The sequence below is a fragment of the Macaca thibetana genome, chromosome 3 (genome assembly GCF_024542745.1).
Source record: "Macaca thibetana thibetana isolate TM-01 chromosome 3, ASM2454274v1, whole genome shotgun sequence".
Lineage (NCBI taxonomy): Eukaryota > Metazoa > Chordata > Mammalia > Primates > Cercopithecidae > Macaca > Macaca thibetana.
Window position 1 is genome coordinate 38,044,588 of NC_065580.1, and position 22,056 is coordinate 38,066,643.

A 22,056-nucleotide genomic window follows, 5' to 3' on the forward strand; every position below is an offset into this window, starting at 1 on the left:
ACTTGTACATTAAGTCAACTGAATAATGTATCTGGTTTTCCTTTTTCTTCTTTCTCAATATGTATACTTTAACCAGGTAGAGAAACTGTATGATTCATTAATCCTGAAAGATTTTATTTCCCCTTATTCCAACACAAACAAACAAAGCAATCGTATTTAAGAAAATTAACTTACCTAGTGTATTTTCCTTAGAGGCATCTGACGTAAGGGTGGATAGAAGAGCTTCAGATTTAAACTTCTTTTCAGGAATATGATCTGTTGTCGTATGGTGAGAAGTTGGATTATATTTCCTTTCTAAATATAAATAAAGAATTCACGTGTTTTTAAATTTTAGAGAACTATGGACAAGGCATAATACTTATATCCAGCTATAATGTGAAACAGTATGATCTGGGTTCCTCATAAAATACAGAACATGATGCTTCCTCAGAAGCCAGGACAAGTAGAACTCTGTGTCACATGTTTATTAAGAGTAGACTTCTCCACCATTTAAAAAACTTCAGTAGCGAAGTACTAAAGATAACTCAAGATACACCATGGGCTCACATACAATGTGAGGGAAACTTTGTTTTCAAAACATCATCTACCACTTAGAATAGTGTTCAGTCAACTATCTTTTCCCACCAAATTGATGTGTCAAAAGAAGCACTGATACAGTCATTTTTTGACTGTATCAACTAGCCAGCAGTCATCTGACTAACAATTCATCCACTCACTGACTTACCAACCATTCAGACTTAATTATACGCCAAACATTAGGTTAAGCACTGGAGAAGCAAGGATAAAAAAGACAAAGGGCCTATTACAAAATAGTTTATTGTTTGGCTCAGTTGAAAAGTTCCCTAAGGAGAATTCTCAGTTGAAAAGTTCCCTAAGGAGAATCAGGTATGTGTATGAAGGGAATATATGTTATTACAATATACGCTTAGCTCCCTAAGGAGAATCAGGTATGTGTATGAAGGGAATATATGTTATTAGAATATATGCTTAGCTCCCTAAGGAGAATCAGGTATGAGTATGAAGGGAATACATGTTATTAGAATATATGCTTAGCTCCCTAAGGAGAATCAGGTATGTATATGAAGGGAATATATGCTATTAGTACTATACATTCTCCCTCTACACATTTAAGAGAAAACAGAATACTCATTTCCGAATCACCTATGCTCTCCTCAAGGAAAAAGATAAGTCTGCCAGTACTTGCAATAAAAAAAAAAAAAGAAGGGATTTACTTCTCAATTGGTTGTATAGAGTTAAAAAAAGAGAACATACAGATGATATAATAAGCTTTTCATTGTTTTTAAAACTTAGCTGCACTACACCAAACTTACTTTCCACTGGAGTATGTGAATGAGCATGGTGATTGTTCACCGGCTGTGAAGGAGTGTCTAATTCCAAAGATCCTAAAAGAAGAGAGGCACAGAGATACACCACCATTAAATGTCACCGCAGAACTTCACATGTCACTCAACTACAGGCAATGAGTTCCCTTACCCAGCAGAGGACTAGCAAGTTCTGATGCATATGCCTGTATTATTTTAGCCAGACATGTTAGAGGATCACCACTGTCCATCCCACACTGAGTATATCCTCTCTCTAAACAATAAGTTATCCCTTTCCCAATATTTACCTTAAGTACAATATGGCTCAAGGAATACTCGTGTCTAATTAGGGAATTCACCACAGTGGGTGGCATATAAATGAATGAATGGACATTGTAATCTCATTACTGGTAAGAGTCAATCTAGTTTTACTGACTTGAAGATGTTTTAATGGGAGATTCTAAAGTTCTATGTGATGGGGGACATTACTATATGAAAAAAATTATTTGATCATTAAAATGACATTATGGTAATAAAGACTTCCTAAAAGAAGTTAGGGATTTGTTTGCAAAAAGTGAGGAATAGAATTTGTAACACCAAGCTTTAAAACACCTCTAAATAAATTTTTCTGGGTTTATTTTTGATCCCTTGAGATGAAATTATGGCAGGGCACAGGGTGGAGCAGTTTTTATAACTTGATCCAATTTTGTTTCATATGTCTGTGTCCTTAGAGAGGATGCTTTAGTAACCTTCCTGCAGTACTGAATAGGCATGAATTATCATTACTCACAGCTATCATCAGCATTTTTTAAAAATCAAAGCAGCTACAGAATTTTTAATTTTGTCTCAAAATACTTATTATCTTTATATAGGGTTCCTCCAGAAGAAAAGTATCACAAATAAATAGATGATTATCTAAAGTGATGCATCTACTTTTGAACACAAAAATGCAACTATAGACACCAAGACAGATCTGTGATTGGCTTCCCTAGCTGACTTCTAGTGACTATATAGAGAGATACATAGATTGGCACTGTAAAGAAACCTTTCATCTGTGTGTAGAAACAGGTATATATTCTTGCTGTTGAAATGCATCAAGAAAAAATATGTTTGAAAGTTTTAATTAAATTCTAGTAGAAATTAGCCATAATACTAACTTGGTTCAATTAACATCCAGTGAGTGCCTACTCTATACCAAGTACCACACTAACTGCTTTTATGTATATTACCTATTTAGGTTGGAGGAAATGCTAAATTAGTCAAGGAAACAGTGCTCACGCTTCCATTTTTGGGAAGACACACCAAAGAAGTGACAGGGGTAAGTTATAGCAGGAGATCAAATAGAGCCTTGCAAAGAAATATTAAAATGGTTTCTTGCTGATAAGGGAAAGAGGGAAACACTTCTTTAAGAAAAAGAGGTAGTGTTATGAAACCAATGGAATCTTTTTCAGTATATGCAGTTAAGGAAAAGCCATAAAACAATTCTTAAGAAACTAACAACCTTCCTCAAAGCTTAAGTGTATAAAGAGGCAGAGTAAAGTCAACATACTTAATGCAAGATGGTTAATTTGTGTCCCGATGGTTACGTTTCTTTAAATTTGTTCTTACCACTCAACTTACTAATATATGTGAATATAAAATTATTTAATATGTTATTTCATAAAGAGTGAGTGGATGATATCCTATATTATCTCTCTCAGTATCCATGACCCAAACATTTCCAACTGCTAGGGTCCAAGCTATCTGACCTGGATGCCACCATCCACTGAAGGGCAGGTTTCAAAAGCCTCTGTGAGACAAGGTCTTCTCAGTGATTTGCACATGTACTGTCCAATATTGATGGAAAACTGTAAATTTTACTTACGCCTCTCTAATATTTCTGTAATTCCAGCATTATCAGCTTCCAGCTCCATTTTAAACTTAGCCAGTTCCTGATCCAGCTTTCTCAAGTGTCGATCTACCTGTTTCAAAGAAGATCAAAGATAACCACCAAAATTTGGGACACTGTTAAAGTGTCAGTTTAATGAGGAAACCTAAATCTTTGTTTCTTTTAGTCAATCTGCTTAGTATCCTTGAGCAAGTCAATTAACCTATGCCTCAGAGGTTTTTAATCTATAAAATGAGGGTGCTAGGCTAAATAATCTCCGAAGTCTCCTTTAATAAATTTTAAGTTCTAAGACCCAGACTCTCAACTTGTTAGGAAATGTTCTATACTCCATTTTCAGAAGTAAGGACATGAAAATTAAAGCAAAACTGATTAGGGATTAGAGAATGGGAGGAGGGGATGGTGGAGGCTGGTCACTTTTCATAATACGCCCTGTGATTACTTAGAGCCTAATCTCCTCCTACTTATAAGGCCATCATCCACACTGTCACTGTCACACGATAAAAGCTATTATTTAGAATGATGAAAGATCCTCACTCTACAAAGAAGTTCCTATATTCTATACATTTATTTCTCTAAGGCATGAGAGTGAATCATAATGCTTGTAAACACTTATGTGAAGAGGTGAAACAAAAGGGGTTGTTAGTCAGAAAACTCCATTCCTCAAAGGGCCTGGTTAAAATTATTTTATTTAAAATACAATTTCCCTAGTTAATGTGGCAAAATTTTATTTTGTCACTGAGAGATCTTTTGACTAGCTTCAGAAAATTGTATGACGCCTCAAGCTAACAAAAAAGTCTTAATGTATTTTTTAAGCTTAATATTAAAGTTTTTAATACTTTTTCAAACTACTTTGAAGTGAAACAAAAAAACACACAAATTCTTTGAAAAATATTCATGTCACATTATTGACAACATCCTTTTCCAAGTCTAGTTTCCCATTGGATTACTGCTAGAATTAGAAATAACTTTCTTACAGATATCAAAATGTGCTATGATACTGCATCAGGGCAACATTGTAAGTAAGGTTTAGAATTAAACCATGTATAACTAACATGAGGAAGAAGGAGAGAAAGGGAGCAAAACACAATGTGCATGGGTTAGATGCCTACGAAGAGCAGGTAATGTGCTTGGCGCATCAGATGACCTATCTTTTCTAACCCTCAAGCTGATCTTTTGAGGTTATTACTGTCTCTACTTTATAGGTGAAGAAATTAAGGCTCAGAGGGGTTACTTAAGTAATATGGCCAAAGTCATACAGCTAATGCATTACAGAAACCAAATTTAACTTTATTTGTAATGAACTGTGCTTTGCCATTTACCTGACATTGACCTCTGAACTTTCTGCATGCAGAAAACAACTGTTTTTATTTTTTGAAAAACATTCTTCAGAATAATATAACTCAAGTATAAAAACTAGTAATACTGTCCTATTATTTGTATTTTATATATTAACAACAATCATTAGGGTGTTGGTTTGTGATTTTTCAATAATTGAAAGCCAGTTTTCCTTCTACCTTTACACACACATTACTTTTCAGAGTTCTAGAATATTTAAAAACCTGTATCATCACATATTATGGATCCTTGCTCCTATTCAAAGAATCTGCAGGTAATTGAGCATCCTTTAATGGAACCTCCCTTCCAATAATAGTGCGAACACAGACGTCAGTTATTTGAGCATACCTCTTTCATTGTCAAAATTTAATCTCAAGGGAAATCAGAAAAAATATTCATATTTAGGTTCCAAGACCGCTAATGCAATGAAAACACTCCACTGCTTTTTGTACCTACAATTATACTAATAATAAATATTGAGCTATTATGTGCTTGGTGCTGGATTAAATGAAGGATATATGAAGAATGGAAGAGAATTGTTGCCTTTATAGGAATTAGAATTTAGCTGACAAATCAAGATTTACATATGATTTTTAATATAATAAGGGATAAAAATATAGTCTAGATGTCACAAATAAGCAACAGTTCAAAAAGAGTCAAAAGTTGTACATAAAAAAATAACACTGGTAGACACAAAGGAGGTATGAATTAGTTAGACAGTAAAGATGGATTGTACTCAAATAGAGGGAAAAAAGGAATCACAATAAAAAATGTATCGAGACAGAAAGACAGACAATATGCTTAGAGAAAAACAAAGTATGATGTAGCGTGTAATATGTATATAAAGCACAGTGAGCAAGAATGTTAGGTTGAGGGGGTAGGGTTAGGGTGAGATAAAGACTTTTCTTTTTCATACCATATACATTACTCTAACTCACTTCACCTCTGCATTTAAGGATTGTTTCATTTTATTAAATATATTGATAAAGTTCATTACATATGAAAATGTGAAAAATAATGACGAGACTTTCAATACTAGATAGCTCAGAAAAGGCACTAGAACTTAAAGGGTTAATAACTCTAAAAACCAACTTCATAGTTAAAATAAACAAAGACAGAAAAGCCTTAACCACTGGTGGTAGGCAGCTTTAAAAGACGGCTTCCAGTCATTCTCACTTCCTCATATGTAAAAGAGATTATGAACTGATTTTTATTATAAACAATTATTAGGCAATGAGAATTATTTTTCTATTTATCACTGCTGTACTAAATCAAATTAGAAGTTGGAAAGTACCACTGACCACAAGAATTAACTTAAGCTATAAAGCACTAGGATATTTAAACAATATTAAACAGCAATAATAAGAGCTGCGAACTTGCCTCAAATCCATCATGTGCATTCCCTCAACCTACATGATTCTGAACGGTTAAAGCACCTCTTACAGCTGATCACCATGTTGTCCCCATAGGCATCAAGCAAAGCAAGGACCTAAGTTACCTCACCCTTCCACAAACATCTGCTTTCATAACACTGATTTACTATAGTAAAGAGGGTACTGATCCAGTTGAGAGATTTTTCCATTAGCCACAGATTCCTAAGACAGGGCTAACCACAGAGTCTAATTATTCATTTTTTTCCCAGTTAATGTCAACAAGTGCTATAAACAAAGTTTCCCTGCCCTATAACCCCAAATCATATCTACAACCCCAAATCATAACAGCTTTAAGTTTAAACTCCTATAATTTTTCTAGCCTCTTTAAAGACAAAGGATATTCTAGCAACATTACTTGTTAACATACTCATGATCACAGCAAATTTAAGTCATACTTGGCCCCTCTGCGCAAAAAAAACAACAAATCCTTCATCCTATATTTGCATAGAGCTGTAATCTGTGACTCTTTCTTTCTTGATTCTCTGGTTTTCCAATATTCAAATTTTAAAGTGTATCACGAATGGACCCAAACACAACTAAATACAGCTTTTTTAAAGTCTCTACATGATCTACTGCTTCCAATACAATCAATTTATAAAATTTAGATTTCTAGCTTGCCCTTTCGAAATAGGCAATCAAGTCTGTTCCATTCTAAGTTGAAATTGACAGCAGTAAGTTAAATTTCTATCCATGAAAGGGTCTGGTAATAGCGAGTAAGAGGGTAAATCGGGGAAGAAAAAGAAACCATGATGGCAAAGTATTTCTCAGATGATAGGTCATGAAAATGATTCTTTATATCTCTAAATTACATTTAAACTAGATGAAAATGTGACCTATCGTTATGCTGAAACAAATACTTGAGAGGCTTTAGCATACAACTTTGTCTAATCATCTTCCTGAAAGACAATAAAGACAGGACAGAAATCAAAAGGTCAAACTCACATAATATATTTCCTTAATTAGAGTATCAGATGAAAACTCTCAAATTTATAGATAAAATGTGCATCTGAAATATAATCATCTCAGGAACAGGCCAGGATATAAAAAAAGAAGCAAGTTCAAGGGTATTGAGCACTGCAAGAGACTGCTAAAATCATTCAAGCATCAACTAAAAGCTCAAATTTTATCAGGGTATGTATAAATCAACTTTATTAGGTATTGCAATCTAATACATCCTTATGACAGTGACATCTGGCTGAGAAACACAAATAAGTGTTTAACGACTATTTATGAGTATCAGGTTTCTGGAAGAAAATTATTTTAACAGGATAGATTTTGTGTGTGTTAGTCAAATTTCACTAAAATGGCTACTAAAATAAACTGTCAGTTTTACCGGACCCCTAAAACAAATTTCTTCATTTGTTGATAATACGTAGTTTGGTTTATTCCTTAATAAATGAGGTGACCAGTGCAGTGATGGTCATAGAAAAAAAAAAAAGTTTACTACTGGTTTAAAAGTAAATAAAATATTTCAATGAAAAAGATACAATGCAATGCAGTGCCATATAAAACACTGAGGGACAAAATCAAACACAATTACATACTATGGTGACGTACCATAAATTCTGTAAAAGTAATACATGCTTGTCTAAAATTCCTATAATATAATGTTTAAGCAAAGGCATACATACACAAAATCTCCTTTAAGGTCTATACTCCATGCCTCTGTTTAAAGTCCTTCACTGGCTTCCCACTGCTTTAGACTAAGAATCACTCTCCTCCTAGATTGGCTCGCAAGGCCCCCATACCTTAGTTCCTGCCTGCTTCCTTTCACGCTGCTCCTTTCCCATTACAGACCACAGACCAACCACCCCGGCCTCTCTCTTGGTTCAACATGCCAAGTCTTTTCCACTCCAGACTTTGCACTTGGTATATCACGTGCCTGAAACATTATTCCCTTAGCTTTTCCAACAGGTGGTTCTTTCTCATTTTCCAAGTACCACCTCAAATGTCATTTCCTTAGACTACATTCTTAACAGCCTTCACCAGTTATTCACTTTTCTCTCCCTTTCTCCCCCTTCCTCTCTCCTTTCCACAATGTTTATTTCCTCCTGTGTACTTATCAAAATCTAAAATAGTCTTTATTTAATAGTTTGCCAGGCCGGGCGCGGTGGCTCACACCTGTAATCCCAGCACTTTGGGAAGCTGAGGTGGGCAGATCACCTGAGGTCAGGAGTTCGAGACAGCCTGGCCAACATGGTGAAATGTCATCTCTACTAAAAACACAAAAATTAGCTGGGTGTGGTGGTGCATGCCTGTAATCCCAGCTACTGGCTGTGGCATGAGAATCACTTGAACCCGGGGGGTGGAGGTTGCGGTGAGCTGAGATCGCGCCATTGCACTCCAGCCTGGGCAAAAAGAGTGAAACTCTGTCTCAAAAAACAAACAAACAAACAAAAAACATTTTGCCTCAGCATTGTCTGTGTCATTATTGCCCACCTGCTACCTGTGACTGCTCATAGCTGGAGCTCTATAAACACTTGCTGAATGAATGGAAGTCATACTCTTCCACGTCATACTCTCCCACTATATAAAGTTGTACAAATACAAGTATATCACTGTTTTTTGGGTAAAATATCTCAGAACAGAATTTACTGTAGTTTTACATTTACATTATGTCCCATCCACTCCCCTCTAAAGCAGACTAGTAGTCTCAGTTCTCAGATGTTATATTTTATAGGAATGCCATTTCTATTATTTATCAACTTACATTTGGATGTTTACTATTGTTATTTCAGGGAGAATAACTAATTTGACAGGGTAACTCCATTTAGTGACCTCCCAATTGAACAAGTCAGTAATTCCCTTATATCTGACTCTAATTACATGTAAGGGTAATAATGTAAATTTCTTTCCCTCAGGCATAAAGTGCCCAAATATTACAAGACGCTGTGTTGATATGTGCTACACAAAGCACAAGTTTTCCAGGAAGGTACATAATTGTTTTTGACATTTTGGTAATTATGTATTCATAAGTGATGTTAGTATTTTACTTATATTTGTAGTATCAAATTAGTAAGTTCTCCTCTTAAACATATTTCATCTAAAAATTTACTTAGTATGCAGGTATTGTAAAAATCATGAAGGCATGAAAGAGATGACTAAGGTTTGGAAAACACTAGATTAGATTACCTTGGACACCTTTGTCTTTCTCTTCATTGTTCACTTAATCTACTATGTCAGGCTCTCAGGGTACAGAATGACCAAAAACCTCACCTACCCTCAGACCCCTTGGTCAGGAGAGCTAATATTTTTTATTTTATTAAAAAAAAAAAAAATGGCCGGGTGTGGTGGCTCACGCCTGTAATCTCAGCGCTTTGGGAGGCCGAGGTGGGTGAATCACCTGAGGTCAGGAGTTTGAGACCAGCCTGACCAACATGGTGAAACCCTGTCTCTACTAAATATACAAAAATTAGCTAGGAGTGGTGGTGTACGCCTGTAATCCTAGCTCCTCAGGAGAATGAGGGAAGAGAATTGCTTGAACCCGAGAGGCGGAGGTTGTAGTGAGCTGAGATTGCGCCATTGGACTCCAGCCTGGGCGCAAGCCAAAACTCCATCTCAAAAAAAAAAAAAATGATTTTTTTAGGGAATATGTTAACTGGAGGCCCAATATTTTCATTACTTTGAATAGTAAAATTTACTTCACTGTTTAATAAATCTGTTTTTTCATTAAAGGGGGGCTCTTTTAAAACAAACAAATTAAAACTAGGAAGGAAAAAGTATTATAAAGTTGAAGATATTTTTAGTTAAAATGCTCAAAACATACATATTACTTATTACTATAAGTTTTTATTGCAAAAAATATTCCCTTTACTGAATGCTCATCTGCAAATCCTGTTTTACAAGAACTTTCAAAATGAACTTATGTTTCAGAAAAGGAAATCGATCCAAATTGAAGACAGTAACAAAATTATGAGAGCAATTTAGTAAGAGGGAAACCAAAAAGATTGGAGCAAAGAAAAGGATCATAAGATTGGGTGTTTTGTCTCTCAAAGTGATGCTACAAAGGTAACTAATTTCACCTGAATTATATATTACTTCTTGAAGTCATGCCTTGAAAAGAAGTAGCTATTGTATACTGCAGTCTGTCCTCGTCTGTCCATCAAAACCGAACCAATCTCAGCATACTCTAGTACCCTGGAGAAACTGCTTCCCAACGAAAACACATCTCCACCAACAATAGCAGCATTAAACTCTCTCACCAAGACTCCTAACTTGGGGGTCATGTTAGTGCTTTTTCTTCTCTATTAACATATTCAGGTGATTTTTGCTCAACAAATATTTACTGAAGAACAGCTATGTTAGGTTCTGAAGACACTAAAATAAAAATACACAGTTCCTGACATTTATACTAGGGAAGACAAACACAAAAGCAAAGGTAAATGTATAATTACAATGTTATTTGATCAATAATAACATCACTTCAGTAAGACTGATTTGGAGGCTGATATGTCTGAGGACAGGGTAAAGCACAAACTGCTAATTAGCTGCATAGTTTCTATTCTCCCCTTCTTTCTGATAGAACTTCACCTATCTGGGGTAATCATGTAGCTAGAGGGAGCCAATAAGATGGCAGTAAGTAAGATTTTCAGGAAGACTCCTTCAAAGAGCTGACTAAACTACAAAATGTACCCTTCTGAGTAATCCCCTACTGCAAGTCTTCTTCCTGTCCAGAATGGATGGTGGAACAGATTAGAAGCAGCCTGGGACAGTGATTGCGTTGGGGTGGCCATACAAACCCTGGTGTGCCTCCTCCAACAGGTATTTTATATGAGGGAAAAATAAATGCATTTGTAAATACCACTCTTACATGCCTTTCCTGTCATAAGCTGTCAAATATCTTCTCCTAGATATAAATGACATGAATATCAAGGTTATCAAGACTATGTTAATAAAGAGGCACGTGTAGGATTATGAAGGATAGGGAAAAGGTTACCAAGCAAACAGGAAAAAGAAACTCATCCCAGTCAGGAAGAGTCATGCAGACACAGTATATTCACCACGGTCGGGCACATGGATGGTGGTGAGGGACAGAGGACAACAAAGAGATGCAGTTAGAGATCTGGCAGAAACCAAATCAAGAACTTTCTACATGGCATGATCAAACAAGTCAGTAGCAAAATGCTTAAGAATTTCAGGCTGGGTGCAGTGGCCCACACCTGTGATCCCAGCACTGTGGGAGGCCAAAGCCTCCCACTTGAGCCCAGGAGTTCAAGACCAACCCTGAGGGCAACATAGGAAGCCCTCATCTCTACAAAAAATACAAAAATTAGCCAGGCATAGCGGCAAGTGTCTGTAGTACGAGCACCTGGGAGGCTTGAGCCTGGGAGGCGGAGGTTGCAGTGACCTGAGATTGTGCCAGTGCACTCCAGCCTGGCTAACAGAGCAAGGCTCTGCCTTGAAAAAAAAACAAAAAAAGAAAAAAAAATTAACAAGGAGACAGCACGCTTAAATGTGTATTTTAGGAAAACAGTGATAAATCAAAGGCAGAAAAACCATTTAGAAAAGCTATTATAGTTGGGTGAGAGACGAAGAGTACTTGAGGGGACAGACACTAGAAAATGACATAAGATAATTTTCTAGGGTGAAAGACAATGTTCCATATCTTGATTGGGGTACTGGTCTGTCAAAATGTCAATTGTACACTTAGGACATGTACATATATTATCTATAATTACATTTCTTTTTTAAGTACTTGAACTACAGCAATGGTGAAGAAAGGACAATTAGAGGTATTTATAAAGTAAAATGAACAACACATGGTGATTGATTAAATGTGAGGAAGTTAGTGACAAGGAGTATAGGGTGACTTTCAGTGCCCTAATCTGAATGACTACAAGGTCAGTGCCCCATCTGAGATTTAGAAACAAAAAGTTGGTGGTGGGACAGGAAAGGGTAGTTAGAAAAGAAAAAGGAGATGCTTTGAGTTTTAAATTTCAAAACACTGAGTTCTAGGGTCTGGGAATATTCAGATAAGATTAAAAGACTCAAAAGAAACAGCTTGGGCTTGGATTAATTAAGGAATAATTAATGTATAATTGTTAACACTAACAGAACACATGGAATGGTAATAGAGGAGTGTTTCTCAACTTGAGTGGTGTGCAAAGGTTGGGGATAAAACTGGCATTTGAAAGAACAGGTCTTTAGTGTGTGGAATTTGGTCTTCCTGGCCCTCTTGGCAGGTAGAAGAGGGGAAGAGAATCACCTTCATGTAAGAACCACTTGAAGAGTAAGAAACCACGTAGGTCAAGGATAGAACCCTGAGGAACACCATCATTATAGGCTGAATCCAAGAAGGAGACTAAGGAAGGACACAAAGGTGGGAGCATCCAGAGCAGGCAGTCACATGGTAATACATGATCAAGAATGGCAAGACAAAATGAATAGCAATAAGCATTAAATTTACCAATACTGTCAGCTAAAAAGAATTGAAGCTGTCTGATGAATTTAGCAATAAAGAATTTACGAAATGAAATTAGAGGGTTGGTAAATAGAACCCCAATTGCCATAAATTTTGGAATAAATCAAAGGTAAGGGAGTGTCCAAGAGTCTGAATGAGAAACTACAGACTACACTGGCTAAAGCAGAGTCATGGTCATGACAGGATTTATATTAGATTGTCTGGGTTCTTTTTAAATATGAGGAAGACCTGAGCATGTTAAAATGCTGTGGTATAGAAGCCAATAGAAAGAAAAGAGGCTAAAGATTAAAAAGAAAAGGCATAAGTGATGAAGCAAAAATGCAGCAAGTAAAAACATGCCCTAAGGCAGCAGCAATGTGGAAGGTACCTATAAGAAAAGAGATCAAGAGTTCAACCAGTCTCTTGACTGAACAGGAAAGGGCTGATAAAATAGGAAGAAATGAAATGTAGATGCAAGAAGTATCAGAGGTGGGGCAGTTCCAAGTGATGATCAGGTTCAGTCTGTGGCAACTGAAGTGGATTAGTATTTACAAAAGCCAAAGAAGTAGATGGCTAGGGACTATCAGATGATTTCAACAGAGAACTGTGAACCAGATGCCAGTTTTTCAATCTGAGACTCACCTAGAAGCCATTAAATTATAGTGATAAAAGGTAGAGGGCAACTGAGATGATTATCACTAAGTCTGAAAGAGGAGGGATTTTTTATATTAAGGATATAATGCTCACCTGAAATAGGATTAAAGTATTTAAAAAGAAAGGCAGGGAGGGAGAAAGGGCAAAAGAAAAAATAAAAAGGAAGAGGGTAGAGCAAAGGCGGGTGCAGAAAAAAGGGGTGGGGGAAGAAAAAGAAGACAAAAAGAAGCCTCAGAGATACTAGGGGAGTGAGAGGCAGCAGCTTCAGCTTGGCAGAGTTGAAAGGGAAGCAGTGGCTTCAGGAAACTAGAAAATTCCAGTTCAGGAAATGAGTTGGACTGAGTTCTCAAAGGAGGAGCAAATCCTACTATCTGCCAAACTAATAGCATTATATGTATTTTAATGCAAAGCCTCCAGTAAGGTATAAATTAATATTGCTTTTTTACAGCAGGAAACTAAGGTTCAAGATTAAGTAACTTTTCCAAAGTCATGGTGTCAGTCAAATGGCTGAGCTAGGGTTTGAACTCACGTCTGCATGGATCCATTATGGACACGTGCTTTCGGTTACATTTCTTATGTTTTATTAAATTTACTACCTCGCCTTTGTAATTTCACTCTCTAGCCTTGGTAATCTATCCCTTCTCAATTAATTTCTGAATTTGTACTTTCCTTCTGTTTATGTCATTATCTCTGAGTGAAAAGCTTTCCCCTCAACACCTAATTCAGCACCCCGACTTTCTAAACAAACTCTGTTCAAAACTCTTCCTATATCCTCTAAGAAATCAATAAGTAACTCTGCATGACTTACTTCAATGTTTTTTAGCAGACACCCCTTAATATTCAACTGTGTTAATGTTTATTACATGTTTCTGTATAGGTTCTCCATTTTAGTTTGCAGGTATGTCTGCCCCACTACAGTAGTTTACAGACACCTTGAGGACAAAAGCCATTTCTAGTATTTACTTTTTTTTTGAGATGGAGTCTTGCTCTGTCGCCCAGGCTGGAGTGCAGTGGCACAATCTCGGCTCACTGCAAGCTCCGCCTCCTGGGTTCACGCCATTCTCCTGCCTCAGCCTCCCAAGTAGCTGGGACTACAGGCGCCCGCCACCACGCCCAGCTAATTTTTTTGTATTTTTAGTAGAGACAGGGTTTCACCATGTTTGCCAGGATGGTCACCATCTCCTGACCTCGTGATCCGCCCACCTAGGCCTCCCAAAGTGCTGGGATTACAGGTGTGAGCCACCGCACCCGGCCTAGTATTATTTGCTTCTTATTCCTCCATTATACCCAGGTACAACTCCCTTTTTTCAGGCACAGAGTGGATGAACAGTGTGGTTTATAATTAAGAGATGAATACACACACACACATATTTAAAAAGCATATATTTATATTTTTTCTAAATACACAAAATATCTTTAGTAAAGGTCTAACAAGCAGTAAAACAACAAAAGAATAAACAAAACAAAGAATAGAACCAAAGAGCTATATGAATTAAAAGGCAGGCAGTCTCTAAATAAGGACTGATACATACAGTCATTAAATATGAGGAAGAATGTTACTAAACAAATCAGTCTAGATTCAAATGTTAATGACTTTTTCTAAGTTTATAGACATAATTAAAGACTGAAACAATTAAGAACTTTTTTTGTTTTTATTCTACAGTAAATCAAGCTACAGCCTATTCTACCTATCTTTAAGCAGTGTCTTTTATGAAATTTTTTTCAGAATAACTGTATGAACAAAAGAGCCCAGGTTATTAGTGCCATTAAAATGTGTGTACTGCATAAAAACAAATAAACATTTTCCATGGCTCTACATGACACATGTTTTCAAGGTTGGTACAAGCATTTACAATTCACACCATATGTGGTGTTCACCTTTTATCTTGTGTCTTGCTCACCAGTGACATTTTATTTACCCGTACTTGTTCAGTAATAAATCTGTACCCAGGAAAGACAACATACGTATGAAATCTATACACTGAAGTTAGCCAAAAGTGAGCTTGTTTTCTGCTTTAATTTACTTTAATGCAAAAACAGAAATGACTATTTCTTAAAGTATGTATTTTAGGAGAAGATGTTTCAAATGAAAAAGAACACCATAATTGCATCAATATGAGAAATAGTGAATATTCTATCTATCTTCTTGGTGTTTTCAATCTTTTAGAAGTGCTGCTGCAAAAAAAGAATCTTGTTTAAAGTTTGTCATCTTGTATTGCGTAAACAACTGACACAGCTGTTACATACTATCTATTAACATCACTCACATAAACACTGATTCAAATGATTCTTCTTCATTTCAACCAGACTACCAACAACTCTTGTCAAGGCAGTCTTCTCAGGTGTATTTTACCACAGAAACAATCTCAAAATGATGTGTGAGGTAAGTAAACACACTACCTTAAGAAGACAAGGATTAGGAAAATAAAGTTAAACATTAATTCTTGTTTAAAAAATATCTAACATCAGAAACCACCTTACCGCAGTGTAGACTTGCTAAAATGTACAGTTCTCACCACATTCACTAACACTGTGGACTCTGACTTTTCCACAAAGAAACCATAAAATAATGGACACTGAAATGTCAAATTGGATGTGATCAAGAAAGCAATACTTGAGTTTTAGTTGCTTCCTCCTACTACACTTAAGCCAATACAATTTAAGACATAATCTATTATCCAAGTACTTATGACACAGTATGCACATTACTTTTACTTACCAAGTCATATATCTGGTTTGCCAACTGAACCTTCTCATCTGCATCTTCCAAAGCTTTATAGTAGTCCTGAATGAAAACATTTTCATTTCAAAAATAAATTAATTCTTTAAAAATATTCATATGCAGGACATACAACTGCATTTTCATTATCATACCTTGTTATCACAGTCATCCTACCTTAGTAATAAAAAACCTGTTAGAGGCCAGGAATGGTGGCTCACGCCTGTAATCCCAACACTTTGGGAGGCCAAGGAGGACGGATGACTTGAGGTCAGGAGTTCAAGACCAGCCTGGCCAACATGGCAAAACCCCATCACTACTAAAAATACAAAAATTAGCCGGGCATGGTGGTGGGCGCCTGTAATCCCAGCTACTCGGGAGGCTGAGGCACAAGAATTGCTTGAACCCAGGAGCCAGAGGTTGCAGTGAGCTAAGATTGGGCCACTGCACTCTGGCCTGGACAACAGAGCGAGACTCTGTCTCAAAAAAACGAAAAACAAAACAAAACAAAAACCTGTTAGAAATAGGGTGGGATGGAAAAGGGTTAGAAATTATGCACAATGGCCAAGAGTAAAAGGGAGATGTTCAGAATTTCTAGAAAGGATATAATTAAAAGCAAATGCCATCGTAAGTCTAGAAAAAGTTATATGAGTTAACGAACAGTATTTAAAATAAAAAGTTAACTAAAATTTATCTAACTTGTAGAGTACATTTGCATTCCATTAAAAAAAATTTGTTAAAGTTCAGCTATTGAAAGGATTCTGATCTGCATTTCCCTATTTTCCAGTTGTTCTATAACTCCCACTTTAAAATAGGTATATATTCATACAACTCAATCTATATTTTAGATTTTGCCTCAACTTATTAAATTATTTTTTTTAAAAAAGAGGGGGAAAGAAGATGATACTATGAATTTCCATGGGGTACTAGACTTCTCAGGGTATACTCAAGGTGCACTCCACCAAAAATTTATTAGGTTAAAGAGATGATTAGTGACTTTGGGATGTGGCTATATCATGTCTATACTCACAAATACATGTCCCTCCAGGTTTCTTCCAAGCTAGGACCACTTCTGTTATAGAGTATCATTTTTTTTTCCCCTAACAGAAATAATCTTCCCTCCATGTGGTAGAATAAATAACAACATTACTACTCAATTTGTAGTTTCCAAATTTCTTTCTTAATTGATCCCCTTTTTTTGGGTTTTTTTTTTTTTTTTGAGACAGAGTCTTACTCTGTCACTCTGTTGCCCAGGCTGTAGCGCAGTGGCACGATCTAGGCTCACTGCAACCTCCACCTCCCGGGTTCAAGTGATTCTCCTGCCTCCGTTTCTCAAGTAGCTGGGATCACAGGCGCCCACTACCACGTCTGGCTAATTTTTGTATTTTTAGTAGAGACAGGGTTTCACCAGGTTGGCTAAGCTGGTCTCGAACTCCTGACCTCAGGTTATCCACCCGCCTCAGCTTCCCAAAGTGCTAGGATTATGGGTGTGAGGCACCAGGTCCGGCCTCTTAGTTGATCCTTGAACAATTCTATGAACACTGGGTTTCGGAAGGCATTATTAGTCAGAAATATCAAGATTTAATGTCACACAGCTAAATAGCAGTCATGACCAAACTCAAGTCTTTTCAGTTGTTCTTCAAATGTATCCATCCCGGAATGAACTGGATCATATTTGTAAAGCAAACTTTGAGATGTGAGTGTATACTCACTCAGTTCTGGAAGAGAGCTATAACCACTATAAAACTAACAAAACCTCAAAGAATTCTATGTTTCCAGACCAATTCACGTGCAAATTTGGAGTTTTTAACTAAAAGGCTTTCTTAAGTTCCTTCTAACTTTTAAGATTTTGTTCTTCTGTGGGTCCACTAATTCAAGTACCTAGCAATATATAAAATATTCTTCAAGGTCTGCTGATGTTTATTTACGCTAGTTTGTGGACAAAACTGGAATACAGTACTCCATCTCTGGAAATGACTCAACTTTAATCATACACAACTAGAATAAAACAAATAGAAAAAAAATGTAACTTTTAAATGGTCTGTCACTTTCTAATAGTCACTAATTATTGAAACAATATTTTTAATTACCAAAATGCTTTAATGACTAAAAATCGCTATCTGAAGCTCTAAACCACACTAAATTATTTACATTCTAAAGAGTCATTGATAATATTCCCTTATTTTGATATCCAGATCACTATTTAATTTTGAAATATCTTTTTCAGAGGGTCCCAATATTTCTTGATAAATTATCCAAAGTGTCGCACATACTTTTTTGATGGATGCCATTTGTTCTTCTCTCCATTCAGGTTTATTTTTCTTTGCGTTCATAAAGAATTCACTGACTCTTTGTTCTAGTTGATCCATTGCATCTATGACATAATAAAAAAATCATATTAAATGACCAAATTCATATACTAAATATACATGGTTTGATTTAGGGAGGGAAAAAAATCTGACAATATATACTCTTTCACTTTGCCAGTAACTTAAATATGTTATGCTTTGATTATGTAAATATATAAAGCCTCAATTACCTTCCTTTAAAACGTTACAATTTTCCTTATTGACAGATTATTTTTGTTTTTGTTATTTCAAAATTTTTTCCAATAGCCAAAGTAGAGTCAACAAAGTAGATCGGCTCTATCCTATAATTTTTGAGCAATACAGCCTTGGGGTCAAAAGCTATAGGTGTTAATCAGACAAATGTACCAAAACACAATGAAAACACCATTAGATAATCCTCACATTTCTTTTAACAAGAAAAAGTGATAAAAAGATTTGGTATAAGGCATTAAACACCTCATCATGTCATATCCCAACTGAAAGTAGTAGGTGCAATCATTTAAACATTAATTCTAGATAAATTTTCCCCAAATTAAGTGCTAAGACTAATCATCTCATTGGATGTCTGCTTAAAAAAAAGGAAAAATTAATAAAAAGGATTCTGTTGTTACGTAAGTTGAGAAAAATCTTTTCATAGCATACTTCTTTTGGAGATTTTCAGTCCACAATAGCCTTTTAAAGACTCTGTGAAGTACTATGGTTAATTTTCAGTATCTTCCTTTGTTTAAATAAGCATTTCTGAATTTATTTGGCACACTGTTCTGTTAATCCATAATATCTATTAACTTCAGAAAATTCATTACTGTAAAGAAATGCACGTTTAAAAACCCTGTAATATGTATACTGTAAGCCCAAATTATGAGAATTTAAAATTTTAAACAAAATATAAAAATAAATTTAAAATAAGTTACCCTTTATTTAATGCCTACTTTGTATCAGATACTATAAATTCTAATCCATCTGTAATATTTTAAATCCTTAGATGATTCTCTTTTTATAGACAATGAAAGCCCCACACAAGTGGTAATACAGTCAGAGTCAATGAGTAAATTAGTAAAGCCCTAAAACAAACTCAGATCTATCTGACATCCATGTCTATGCTCAGTCCTGCAGAAAATACTTCAGCAAATCTTTAGCATTTCGACTACACTAAAATTAAAATGAATTTGTGAGATAGCTGGAGAACCACACACACAATTCATACTTCATACCACAATCCACTGAACAGAAGGTGGCTTCCATGCCACCACTTTTTATTATGTGCCACCTGAAACTTACTGGAAACATATACGCATAAACAAAGGGTATAGAAGTGGGTGTGTGGTCATGGGCAGAGAAGACAGGGGCAGTGAAAAGGACAGGTTCTTAGCTGCAGCAAGTGGTCCCTAAGCCACCTATTTATAGTCCTTGCTCTACGAAAGAGTAAAGTTAATTTGGGGAAAAAGTCACAGAGACTACCAAGCTATCACTGAAAGAAAAATAAATGTTCACTAACTGCTAAAATTTTTAGTACAGCACATATGAAACTTTACAGTGAAATCTAATTTCTGTCACTCATTTTAACCAAGAAAATGACGATTCTGTTACAATTTAAAATGTATCTTATAATGTGTAACTAAGTTTTCAAAATTTGACATTCGCCAGGGTCTCTAAAGAGCTATATATAACCTGTGCTTCTATGCTCTCCACTCTTGAAAAACTGAATAGGATGAACTTTAAAATAAGTATAAATGCTGAAATCTAAGTTCGATACGAAAAGGCTCAAGACAACATCTCAACATTTATTATGCTGACGTGCATTGAAACATAGATAACTATCTCAATGACGGTAGAGAAATATTTTTTGCACAATCCTACATTCTAGAAAGGAATACACCTGTCCCAATGCCGCCTCCTCTTGCAAAAGCCAGAAAAAAGTAGCATGGGAGGGAAGGAAAAGGCGAGATTCAGGGCTGCCAGTTCTTTTTGACAACTCCTTATGCACTAGCGGAGTGAGCCAGAGGACAGTGAAAGAGCATTAGGCGCTAGCAGTGATGAAAAGCAAGTCTGGCACTGAACGCGCGCAGCCAACATGAAGAGCAGACGCGCCGACTTACTCTGCACCTGCAGGTCCATCTCGCGCATTTCCGTGAAGCGGTCCCGCAGATCCATAGGAAGCTGCTCAATCACTGTCAAAGGGAGAGTCCGTCAGAGGGGCGGGGCCAACGGCGAAATACGCGCTTACGTCACTGCGCGCGTGCGTCAGGGGGGTCGAGGGGGCCGGCAGCCCACAACGAGGCTGCCAGTTACCGTGAGAGAGAAACATCCCCCGCCGCCCCCTCCCTCCCGCCATCTCGCTGCCCGTCCACTCGCGCTCTTGCCCTCCCGCAGGTCCCACCGGCGGCCGCTGCCAGCGCCGCGCACTCACTTTCCAGATAGTCTTCTAGGTACAACATCGCGGCCCTTAGAGCTGAGGGAACAAGGGGGTCCAGGGGTTTATTTGTGTCACTCGCTGTCGCCGGAGTTTTGTCCCTTCCAATATGGCGCCTCCGCTAGCAGCACCCGCTCGACTCCGGCAAAAAAAAAAAAAAGAGAAAAAAAAAAAAACCACTTTGGCGCCTGACGGCGCTTGCCTCACTGCCGCCCGGAACTGCTATTGGTTGGTTAAAGGAATGACGTAAGCCGGCCGGTGTTCGCCCCCGTGCCTTTGTGGGAAATGTAGTTTTCTTCCTGCTGAGCAAGGGTTGGCGCGCTGGCGGCTCCCCTCGTAGAAACTACCAATACCAGGCGCCATTGCAAACAGTGCGTAACAGAATCCGAAATGCGGTGCCTCTGTTTATTTGTTGATTTTTGCACAGAGAATGGCGGGAGTTGTGTGCGCCTGCATAACACAACTAGGAACAACTTTTCACCTGTTCTTTGCTGTGATTCCATGCCCCGGCGTTTGTGAGTCATGGGTTTCAAGAAGTGCCAGGCAAATAGCAAAGGTTCTAAACGCTAGAATAATCAGCAAAGTTCGGGGAATTTGGGTTACTTAAACCAGAACTCTCTGCTGGAATTTATCCTCATTATTCACTCCTAAAATATAAGAGAGACACCTGGTTGGCTTACGTGTAATTTTGAAATGGTTTATACTGAGACTGTGGAGTGAATATGCATTTCCCAGATTAAAAGATGCACAAATAGTGTCAATAGCCACTTACATATTGTAGTTTGCAGTCCGTCTAATCGTCATTCTAATGTAATTGATCTATACATACAATGTGCACCCACAAATAATAGTAATAATAATAATCATTATCATAGTGAGCAGCCATGAATTACGGATGGAGCCTTCATCTCGAATAGGCTGTAATAGCAGTAACTTTATGTTGAGTAAATAGTCCATATTCGAGGTTGGTTGTCTTGGGCGTTCTTTTTCTACTTTTCGACGTCTCCCAGCGAAGGTTTTCCTGTGATATAGTTAGTACGTCCCTACTCAGTTTCTTTTTACATTGTTTTTATTAAAAACTCTTGCATTCAATAAATACTAGGTGTTGTTTTCCTCTCTTCTTAGCTCTTCGATTTTCTGGGGAAATTGTCATTAGTTGATAATTTATTTTTCATTTTCTGTTTTTCAGATTGCAGTTGAAACTGTGTGTGTGTGTTCCCTGTTTTCCTTCTCCATTACATACTCTTACTCAAGGTTTTCACTCATCTTAAGCAGGAAACTTCCCTGTCGTGAATGATGAATCATGATGAATCTCAGCGGAACCTTACTTCGATCTGAATAAGAATTAGAATTTTTTAGTTTCTAGTTAATTTTTTCATTACTTGCATCTAAAATCAAGTACTTTCAATCTTTTTCTCCCTTCTTTTCCTCCTTTCTTCCTTTCCTCTTTCCCATCCTTCCTCCTTCTGGTTGCTTTTAAGATCTCTTTGACGTCTTTTTGCAGTTTTGCAGTGATCTAAGTCTAAATTCCTTCCTTATTCCCTTTT

The 22,056-nt window shown here is 36.8% G+C and overlaps 1 protein-coding gene across 4 annotated transcripts in view; it reads right to left on the bottom strand.

Annotated features, from left to right (window-relative positions):
* The window catches only part of ING3 (inhibitor of growth family member 3), a 28,238-nt gene extending 7,536 nt beyond the window's left edge, over window positions 1–20,702 (bottom strand). Inside the window, exons 1-7 of one of the 4 annotated variants that reach the window (XM_050785087.1) lie at window positions 20,507–20,702; window positions 20,196–20,267; window positions 18,025–18,125; window positions 15,752–15,817; window positions 3,187–3,283; window positions 1,332–1,403; window positions 175–294 (exon numbers count right to left, since the gene is read on the bottom strand). In XM_050785087.1, coding sequence (XP_050641044.1) covers window positions 175–294; window positions 1,332–1,403; window positions 3,187–3,283; window positions 15,752–15,817; window positions 18,025–18,125; window positions 20,196–20,267; window positions 20,507–20,534 — 556 coding nt within the window. In that variant the 5' untranslated portion in view covers window positions 20,535–20,702. Of the gene's footprint in view, window positions 1–174; window positions 295–1,331; window positions 1,404–3,186; window positions 3,284–14,398; window positions 15,208–15,751; window positions 15,818–18,024; window positions 18,126–20,195; window positions 20,268–20,506 lie in introns of those variants that run through there. The other 3 variants (XR_007724376.1, XM_050785089.1, XM_050785088.1) reach the window with 3 other exon arrangements.
* Between the last annotated feature and the right edge of the window lie 1,354 nt (window positions 20,703–22,056).